This window comes from Morone saxatilis, unplaced genomic scaffold (assembly GCF_004916995.1).
Source record: "Morone saxatilis isolate NCDOM2014 unplaced genomic scaffold, NCSU_SB_2.0 Contig9, whole genome shotgun sequence".
Taxonomy (NCBI): Eukaryota; Metazoa; Chordata; class Actinopteri; family Moronidae; genus Morone; species Morone saxatilis.
The window spans coordinates 20,896,946-20,908,230 of NW_023340268.1; the positions used below are offsets into that span (position 1 = coordinate 20,896,946).

The window sequence follows — 11,285 nt, forward strand, 5'->3', positions numbered from 1 at the left end:
ATCTCTTTAACTGTGCAGATAATTTAGCGAAAATATCTTAATATATAACATATCTTTAAGTGTTTTTACCTGTTGAAAACCCTTTAAACCATGCAGATAATCCATTAAAATCCCTTAATCTGTTATCATCCTTTAATTAATACATTAATTTATCAATTAATTTAATCCAAATGTAGGTGAACCTATTACATACCTCAATACTGGAGCTACTTAAAATATCATGTACATCTTAAAATTGAAAGTAAAATATTTCAAATGAATGTTTAACTTAAAGGCTCATGTTAAAATTTGGTGGTTTAGTTTTCACCTTTTCAAATTAACGGACAGAATAAGAGATGGCTCCCACACCAGAAACCTTGGAATTAAACCAGCATTTGATATGTTTTCACTGCTACATGAAGGATTAATTACTTTAAGTTACTGTTGTTTTAGTGATTAAAATGATCTTCCGCTTATCACAGTTTTCTGCCACTGTAAATAAAAAAGTAACAGACGTACCGTTGGTCACCGAGCTGTCATCTTAGAGGAGACACGGGTCCTGAACGTTGTCTGTATGAACAGTATGTGTGCATTAATGTGGACAGCCGCTGCTTTTATGTTGTCCATGATCATTACACAAACTAACAGGTGAAACTTAGACACCAGATGCTATCTCCCTCTTCTTTAATCTTAAAGGATGAATCACATTTCTCGCATTGTCTCTGCTGAGATGATTCACGTCCACCTGTTACAGTTTGTAGGGAAGACATACGGTGGCCTTTTGGAGCCATTCACTACCGCTCATTAATAGGTAATTAGTTGCATTCAAGCTGCTGTAACCTGTTCTCATCACTGCTGAGTCATGGAACTTCCTGCAATGACACACATACACACACACATACACAAACACACACATACATATGCAGGCATTGTATATGTGCAGAGATAATGAGCAAAAGCCAGCAGTTTTTCTGACTTCCTGTGAACAAGTGCAGCTTAACATCTCCACATTTTGCGTGTGTGTGTGTGAGGTGTTGCCTGATGAAAACCAAACGACTACCTCCATTCATGCATTTAATAGTACAGCCAAAGGCCCTCTGAACGTCACCATGGAAATGGAAAGGCCCACCGGCTGCTGCGCAACATAACAGGCCACCCCAAGGTGACTCCCCAGGTCACCCAGAGGGGCTTGTGGGAACAAAGCCTTGGCACGCGCTGGTTCAACAGCCATCACTGCATCAACACACACACACACACACACACAAACTATTATATCACTAAGAGAGTAAGTTCTTAAACGCTAGAATGTGTACAGTATTTATGTAGTGTGTGTAATGGTTTTAAACACACTTTGGGAATGACTGCCGGGGCCCTTTGTATTGCAGAGGGTGGAAATAAGCAGCGGCCCCATGGGAGGCCTGTCAGCTCACCTTTCACCTCTCCTCCAAAGGGAGATCAATCAATAAACCCGATCAATACCAAATCCATAATGCACTGTCATGTGTGACAGATATCCCTCCCACAACAAGCCTCTGAAGGCTGCTGCATACGGGTCACCTCAGGGCCGAGCACGCAACAATGACATGCTGAAGCCCTACTTTATCAAAGGAAGCTGGCGGTTAAAAGAATATGACAGGATCTTTGAGGATTCTTGTTTTTGTTGTTGATTTGTGAGACAGAAAACTGATTTGTTTCCAATTCCAATATGGTAGATATTGTAGATTTCTAAACCTACAGTGTGATTTTTATGTGCACAAAAGAACAATAACACAATGCACATGAAGTAAACATAGAGGCCGCTAAATACAACACGTACGGTTTCATTTACAAGCTGATGTGCACTGGAAGCCAGTAAATCGATGAGCAGATAATAATGACGAGGAAGAGAGACAAATTTTGGTGTATGGATGCAGAGTAGAAGCAAACAGAATGGTTACAATTTGGACCCCTCAAGTTTTGTCCCCCCAGATACTTCTGAGGTCTAACGCCAGTGGTGGAAAAAATAAAACGGGCACCAGCACACAGAAAATTGTGATGCATTTATGGTAAGCTTGGTCCCGGTTAGGCTTAGCACCCTAGAGGGCACTGTATCCTGTTTTATCCAGCATTCCAGGGGACACTTTGGCAGTGTTTTTTCAAACATGGGGGCACCAGGACACCTCACTCTCCCTCCACTGACTGCCTCCATCACAGCTATCTTCCAGCGTTATAGTCACTGAGTCACGATACAGGGTGACATCAAAGTCACATGGATCCCAACAAGACTGTTAACACTGAAAAAAAATCTGACCTGTATTTGACTTGAATCACATATTAAAGTGGCCCGAATCAGAAAAACAATTGAAAAAGATCCATATGATTTGTGCTGTTCACACTGTCATGAAGAAAAAAAAACATTTGAGTAAAGAAAAATTTAATTGGGGCCACTTTTGCCTGCAGAGTGAAAGTGTTGCTTTCTGTCCCATGATCTGTACCTGCCATCTACCACTGGGTCACTCTTGACACTACCACCAGATGGCGCCAATATAAAAGTAGTGACTTTCAAGGATAGGGTTGGTGTTATTCTACATTTTCCTTATTACAAATCCCATGAGAAGACGATGTTATAGTGCAGCTCTCAATACTCTCTGACTTCCCTGCCCTATCATTGGCTTTAAAATTACTCAAACAAGAGGATATAGTGCATTCGTATGGGACTATTCTCAGCTGCATTAACCCACATTTGGTGCTCCAGTGATTATTTGGGGCAGCAGAACGGTGTATATGGGGTTGAGTCAGAATAAACTATAGTGTGTGTTGAAGGAACATCCAGCCAGTGATTTACTGATGTGTTTTTAATAGTTTTTGGAAAACAATGGAGCTCTATGGCACAGACGAAGAGGATATATCAGCCTGTGATACGCAGTCAATGCATTGTTGTCTTTTTGTGTGTGTGTGTTTTCTTAATAAGAAAAATATAGAATATTGCCAGCTTCCTGCCAATAATTTAGCTTCTCTAACCACTGACCTCACCTGTTGCCTTATACAGTACATACAAAGATTTAAGCTTAACCCCAGTTTTCATGTTTTATTGTTTTACAATGACTCTTTGACTCTTTATACCTTTTTATAGGCATGCAAAGAAGAACGACAATAGAATCCCTTCTTGTTGTTTAATGTGATTTATATGGTTAACATATGCATCTGGTCACATTATATGGCCATGCATACAATTACATGAATGAAAGTTTGATGCTGGTGTTTTGCTGCCTGGTTAGAATGATACAATTAACTGTATTTGTGTATAGAACAAGGAAGAGGCAAACAACAGACGACTAACCTCTAATCTTGTATGCAACATAAAAGGGTTAGTAATTGTTTTTGGAGCCAAGGAAGAACAATTAAAAGTAAGTGCTCAGTTTAAGTCAGTAAAAACCACAAACCAAGGCAGAAATCGTGGTATGACGATGGACTCAGACTTTAAATAGCCACATTTAGTTGAATACAAAGTCAGCTTGTACAATTACCTGAAGAATATTTTAAGAATTAAAGGACTTATGTCTTATTTAGAAAAACTTTTTAAATCAACTCGTGTCTTTACAGGTCTTTCTCAAAAGTTGATCAGACAGCTGCAGCTGGCTCGAAAGGCTGCTGCTTATATCCTCAATAACACCAAAAAGTGGATCACATCTCTCCAGTCTGCCAAAGACTTGATTTAGAACATACTGCAGTTTTAAAGTGCATGTTTATAAAAAGAAAAATGTATGCTTTAGGGACAAAATTTCAATTACATTTCTGATCTTCCGCTACGTTATAACCATCCAGATCTCTCAGGTCATCTGGGAGCAGGTCTGCTTCCTGTCCCCAAAGTCAAAACCAAACATGGAGAGGCAGCTTTAAGTTGCACCACAAATCTGGAGCAAAGTGTAACTGTTTTATCTTATTTTTCTGTCTAAGTAACTCTTTCTAATTGTATTTAAATATCTGTTTATATTGCCATAAGTTGCTTTTACATTTTGTGTTGTTGTCTTTTATGTTTAATGTGAAGCACTTGCCTTGTTATTGTTCTATGTAGATAAACTTGCCTTGCAACAGAGGACTGCTTCAGCACCAGGGAGAGCTCCGCTAACAAAAGAATGACCTCCCTGCAATCTCATGCCCAACGATAAAGTGTTTACAGCATAAATCATTCATGTTTCAGGAAGATATTGTTATTTATAAATGCCCGAGGCCATTGGAAGATCTGGCATGAAGTTGATTATTGATCCATGACCACTTAGCCATGGCTAAAATATATCTTTCTCAGACCTGATTTTTTTTTTTTTTACAGATTATCTGTCTCGTGTTCTAGTGTCAGGATATATAGTAAAGATTCAGCAAATATGACAAAAATCTTATTCTGTCAATGTATCAGAATACTATTTCTGTCCTGACTGGAGTTAAAAAGATTTTTATTTTTAAAGGGAAACCCTCACACAGTATATCCTCTTTTCACAATATATTAGTTTTATAAATGTCCACTGCATCTATAAGTGCTCTTAATGATGAGGCAATAGCTGTAATGAAGACAGCTATAACTTATTAATCCTATATCTACCTATAGGATAAAGTTTGCTTAATTGGCAACTTAAACGTCCAAAGCAGCAAGAGTGATGGATGATGGGTGATTCGGTTGTATGTTTTGTCTTGGTTTTTTCCCTTTTTTTCTCACTTTATTATATTTTAGTTGCATTTTAAACATACGCTTGTACTGGTCTATGTGAATGGCGTGAAAAACAATTTTAAAAGTTGCTCACAAAAAAACGACCTTTGGTTGTTACCGGTTGAAAACTGAATTTGAAAGTGAAAATGATCTGTTATGTGAAGTGAAATTACTTCATGCAAAAACATCCATGCCAAAGCCAGATGGGGCCCCTCTTTTCTGTGTAATGTATTCCATTTCAAAAATCAAGACACCATCTATGGGTGACATAAGGATATGCAGTCCATCCAGGGATGCTAATCTACTATTAAAGACAGTTGGAAGATGAAAGCCAGCCTGAGGCTTGCAGGTAATAAATGCACTATTTTATCTTTCCCACTAGATGTCACCTCAAGCATGTATTCTCTGAGACAGCCCAGACTGTAATAGAAGCAATAACAAAACAATGATATTATAGTGATTCATGCATAATCCAAAAGAAGATGTTTGCTGTGATCTTAGATGTTAGATCACCACACAAACAGCACTTTCACATAAAACAAGCTACTATTCATTTATTGATGATGTTAATGGTTATGTAGAACAGAAACTCAAATTATGGATTCAGCTCTCACGGGAGCCATCTGAGCTGAAAAGGTTTGTGGTCACAGGTTTGTTACACTGAAGCTAGAGCATTTGCTCAAGGGCCCCTACTTCTGTTCCACTGAAATCTATATTAACTGCATCTACATGATTAAATAAAGATTCGTTTAAATTGAACTGCCTTCTATGACCATTATCTTTCACTAGCAGCTTTATAGTATAGAAAATGTGATAAACAAAAAATGCCCCAAAGCCATGCTGACTGTTGAGAATGATTCCTAATGTGAGAATTAAAGTTGGAGTAGGTCATTTTTAGAACAAATATTTTTGCCATATTCACTGAACCTTTTACTATATCCTGACAGTAGAATATGAGACAGATAATCTGTGAAAAAAAATCAGGTTTCTCTGGCTCCTCCTAGTGCTCCTAATGGTATTTACAAGAATCCACCGGGCCTGAACAAAAACAACCAATGAGAGCTGAGAAAGATGGGTTATTGTTGAGTCTCATTCCAAGGGCATCAAATATAGATGGCTTGGGACCCTGGGAATGAGACTCAACAATCACAACAATCCACTATCTTCCTCCAATCCTCCAAATGAAAGCATCTTTGTATATTTCTCATCTCTGATAGGTTGTTTCTGCTCATGGACCTTTTTTTTAATTAAAGCTAACTACTGCAGCTTTAAAGGTAAATTTGAGCTCCAGTTACTATTAATAGTGACTGTTGACACAATGGGACTATTCTTTCAATAGTACATGTGTTTCTTTGTTAAACGACAGAAAGGTACATAATGTGTGTGCAGTTGTGTGTTGTGTGCAATCCCTGTAATTAATGACCCTTATTATGAATTAATAAAAGAACATTGGCCTGAAAGAAGAAAATAGAGTACTTCAGCTTACAGGAATTTTTTGCAGTTAACTCAGATTCACAGGAGCATCTGGAAGACTACAGGCATTGCCTTTTCAACAACAAAACAACAAGCTGGTATGAGGGGCGATGAGTGCCACAGTGAAGGGTAAGATTAAAAGAAAAGCTGCAGTCACAGGTTTTAGTCACTGGCAAATTGTAGACTATTGTCTTATTGACATAAGCCATAGAGTCATAGAGATCCTAATAAGAGTTTAATTCTGAAATGTTTTCACTGTGAAATCTTTGGAAATGTAAAATAGGTGGAGCTGACAGTTGACCCTTCCTAAGCTCTCTGCTCTGTGCTCCAACAACAGCTGAGCAAGCCTCATTCAGAACTTCATCAATTTTCTCCTTTTCTATACTTATATAGATATGCTATGTGCTAGGCTGGTTTATGTTGGCAAGACAACCACATTTTGAAGATGGTTGAAAGACAAAAGTGACATATAGTCAAGTTTTAAGTTTTTTTAAGCCAATATAAGCAAAATGCTAGTTACCAAATTGTGAAGCTGAAGATAAAAGCGACATATAGTCACATCTGAAAGGTCTAGAGAGTAGAATTTAGTGACATGTAGCGGTGTAGTTGCTGATTGCATCCACTTCGCCTCACTCTCCCATTCCAAGCATGTAGGAGAAACTATACAGTGGCCACGAAACTCACAAAAAAATACCCAAATCATATATAGAACCAATGTTTCGTTTTTGTCGGTTCTATGCTACTGTAGATAGAAGCATAAAGGTTCATCATGGCAGCCTCCATGGAAATAAAATAAAATGGCTCTAGAATGAGGTAACAGAAACACACCAAAATATTTTCAGGTGATTATACACTAATGAAAACATATCTATGAATACACTGGACTTTTAAGATAGCTAGCTAATGTTAGCAAATTGCTAGCTACCTAATCTACATCAATCCATAGCGAGCTAGTGAGCTAGGGTTAGCTACAGAGCAAAAGTGCTAGCTAACTAGCTAGCTAATCTACATCAATCATTATCTAGGGTAGTTATATCTAATGGTTAATGTTAGCAAAACATCAGCTAATTTACATCAATCATTAGACAATCATTGATTTTATAGTATCACTGACAGTATAATGGAAATGAGCCGACTTCTGACTTGATTTATTATCTCAGTAAACAGTTTCCTAATGGGTTTATGGTCTCAGTCTCTAGTTCCAGTCTTCTTCCATACAGCATGATGTTCATTTAGTAAATGATGGTCCCATTTAGAGTAAAATAGACCATAAAGCAAGGGCACGTAATGCTTTAGGGCGTGGCTACTTATGATTGACAGGCTCATTATCGAGCTGAGTCCGTCTAGCTCAACGCACCAAAACTCAGATCAACTGTCCCAAAACAAAAGCTAGGCAGATTAGATATGGATCCAGATTCTGTTCCTGCGTTTCCTATTTCTCTCCTAAAATCCTTTCAGAAACATATTCTAGTGTTTATCTGGAATACGAGATTGTGTGTGACCAGGTGAGCCGCCATTGTTTTTGCTATGGACCAGTTGAAGGTGTGCAGCCAATGAGAGCAGCTCAACTCACAGTACGTCACCTCCACTGGCTCTGACAAACTGTCATGGCGACAACCATAATGCCAAACTTGGGGCTTCAAAACAGTACCCCACAAACCAATGTGTGACGTCAGGATAGGTTCACACTTAATACCTACGACAACCTATCACCACTTTTTTGCTGTTTCAGTCTTTCCTGTCGGCCATTTCTGGATGTCTCTTCACATGTAAGCAATCATCCCAACAGCTGCACTCTCAAGCTCCGCCTCCTGCTCCTCTTGTGGCATGAATCACCCCTCATACATCCTACACACATCTTTAATCCCTCCCCCCTCCTGCTCGCACCACAGAAACAATTCTTCCATTCTCTCGTCTTAACATTCATTAAAGCAGACTTTATCTAATGTAGGCCTGCTTCATAGTCTCTCCAGGAAACGGTGTGATCTCTTGTCATAAGGATGGGATGACACAGGAAGAGCAGCTCGGCGGAGAAATGAGAGGCTGACAGTGCGAGCAACCCGCTGGATGGAATAAAAGGTAACCACACTCGCGTTATTATTAGAGCTTTGCAGAAGGCTCGGCTGTGACCGGACTGTGTTTCCTGTAGAGATATGAGAGAACTGTTGAGTGATTGCCACTTTTCTCTGGAAGATGAGAGGATGGAGGGAGAATAAAACCCGAGGTGGTCATGATGGCTGTGTGGAGGCGGTTTGCTGAAGCATTACGGTGCAGGATTCCCTCAGGTCGCGGTGATGGAAGTGAAATGTTTTGGCGCTCCATTGTGCGCCACTGACTGACTGACTGGACGCATCTTTCCTTTCACCTGCGCAGAAAGACGATGAGTGCGTTCATGTGCTGCTGGCACTAATAGGAACCCGTGTTTAGTCCCCCCTCCTGCCCCCGCTGGTTCAGCACCGCGGACAGCGACCATGACTCGGCTCCGCAGGAAAGCTCTTGTGGCGCTCTTCCTCTTCACGCTCTTCATCTTCGGGGCCATGATGGGGCTCAGGACGCTGAAACCCAGCGACGGCTTCTCGGACTTGGCCCCCGGCATGGACTTCATCGGGGAGAGATCCGACAGGAGGCGGCTGGATGTGAAAAAAGACGTGGTGGTGTCGCCGGGCCAGTTCCACATGGGCAGCAGCGACACTAAGGTGGTCTTCACCAAATCGGACCGAGATTACAGCATCTTCTATGATGTTCACATCTTCTACTACCTGTGGTACGGCTCCCCCAGCATGGACAACAAGTACATTCACTGGGATCATGTACTGGTGCCGCACTGGGACCCCAAGATAGCAGCCAGCCATGCCCAAGGAAGGCACACACCTCCAGAAGATATCGCCTCAAGTTTTTACCCTGATCTGGGACCCTACAGTTCCAGGGACCCACAGGTGCTGGAGTCACACATGGCCCAGATAGAAGAGGCTGCAGCAGGTAATAGTTCTGGCTTTGCATGTTCCATTGTTGTGGTTTAGTGTTGACTCTCCTCCAGGGCCATAGCCAGTCCTCCCAGGGCCCCCACCCCACACCTAAAAAGTAAAGTCTGTACACATTATAAATCATTCATTACAAATAATCAAGCTACAATTTCCAAAAATAAATTCCACATAAAAATCCTTAAAAAGCCTCCTCCTTCTACCTCATTAAACTCCCAGAATCTCTGAATATTTAATGTTGTTGATTTTCTAAAGTTTGCTGCTGGACACAAGATGTCTCCTCCTTCACGTAAAGTCCATTCTCAGTGGATGAGGCACTGTGGCTTCAAGTTTCTACTCACACTGTAGATAATTGCATGAGTTTCGGAAAATACAATTTTCAGGTGACTTTCAGGATTTTAATTCACAAGTGTTTGAAATATTAATAAGGACCACTGACAGAAGGTCATCATTTACTTTTTAACACTACATCCAAGTTGACATTTCCTGCATGTACTTCAATCGTCCAACAAAAGACCCTTCTCACCTCTAACATCATTCATCACGTTCAACCTTCCTGCCTGACTGCACTCAGACCAGACTTCCTCTCCATGCTGTGCTGTTGTAGGGGTGCTGGTGCTGTCCTGGTATCCTCCCGGGGTGGCAGACGACCACGGGGAGCCCACCGAGGACCTGGTTCCTGCTGTCATGGACACAGCCCACAGGCACAGCATCAAGGTAACTGGTGAGACAACCGGTATGTTTTTCCTTTCTGATGATTTACTGAATGAATGACTTGCTAGTGACAGTTAAATGTTGAAGCTGAGAACAATCTTTTATCTTGTATCCCCAGCTATGCATTCACACTGTATTTCAAAATGTTCCTGTTGGATTTATTTGGATTTATATAGTGTGGAAAACAGGAAGCTGCATTTCAATTCTGACCAAGCTCACCTGGTAGAGCTGGTGACATGGACCAAGTCCTGCAGCCAGCCTAGCGGTTCAATCTAAACCTGTGCCCTTTGCTGCCTGTCATCCCCTCTCTCTACCCCCTTTATGTCTATCCCAGCGTCACAATAAAGGCAATAAAAGGCCAACAAAATAACAACAAATAAATTAATTAATTAAAAAAATCATTATTGAACGGCCATGTTTCTACTGTAGCCCAGAATGGACAAACTAAACACTGGCTCTAGATAGGGCCTTTTACATTTCTCACACGTTTCATGACCACTGTAGGTTCTCCTACACACTAGAAAAGAGAGGGTGAGCCAAGGGGGTTATAATCTGCATCTACACTGCCTAAGGCCACTAAATCATACACACTGGTCCTTTAAAAGATATAATTTTCCCATTCATTGACTTCTGTTTCATCACCTTCTGCCAACCATGTGTGCTTTGTGGAGCAGTTTATACTCCAGCAGAGCAAGGTTAAGTAAAAGTTAATGGTGCAATACAGCTAATATGCGATGACTCTGTTTTGTCTCTGGCTCTTTGTTCTCTCCAAAGTCCGACATGTGTTACTGGTCAACAGTGCATATTTGAGTATTAGTATTGATACTAAAATCTTGCTCTTAAATGCTGGTCGTGCCTTTTATTCAAAATGCGGCATGTCTTGCAGCTGCATTGCATTCTGGTTCACTGAGGCTCCTGACAGTTTAGAAATTGGTACCTACCTGCCCACTGGGTCCCTGTGGGATCGCCATTTTCAACGCTTTGACCTCAAAACTGAGCAATATGCACGCTGCAGGGAGATGAAAATGTTCTGCTTTCAAATGCCTTTCTGGCTGTCTTTAAAGACTTTGTGCTTTGGGGTAGATTTTTCTATTTCAATGCACCTGTCCATCGAACAAAGTCATATGTACTTTAGCACTCAAATAGTACAAAGACATAGAATGCTGAAGGTGCTTGAGACAGCACTGGCAAAACAAGCTGAGCACAGACTGTAGATTCAGCATTAAGAGGACAGAAGAGCTTTCCCTCAGTCTACTTCCGTGCTCCTTATATGGAAGTCTTAGACTGAGAACTGGGTCTCTCTGTGTGTCTCAGTCAGACTTACACAACAGTGTGTATCTCACAGCTGACCTGAGGGCTAATGCTCCAGTGTTTCAGTGCACCAGCGCTGCCACTGACAAAATACAGGCTGAAGTCTGTGTTTGTGAGCAGTCATGTGTTGAGTGTGTGTGTGTGTG

General features: G+C 40.9%; 1 protein-coding gene across 1 annotated transcript in view; it reads left to right on the forward strand.

The window, feature by feature from the left end:
* The first annotated feature begins 8,054 nt into the window (after window positions 1–8,054).
* Window positions 8,055–11,285, forward strand: part of si:ch211-30b16.2 (glycoprotein endo-alpha-1,2-mannosidase-like protein) — an 11,339-nt gene continuing 8,108 nt past the window's right edge. Inside the window, exons 1-2 of the mRNA XM_035681462.1 lie at window positions 8,055–9,112; window positions 9,722–9,831. Coding sequence (XP_035537355.1) covers window positions 8,605–9,112; window positions 9,722–9,831 — 618 coding nt within the window. The 5' untranslated portion in view covers window positions 8,055–8,604. The remainder of the gene's footprint in view (window positions 9,113–9,721; window positions 9,832–11,285) is intronic.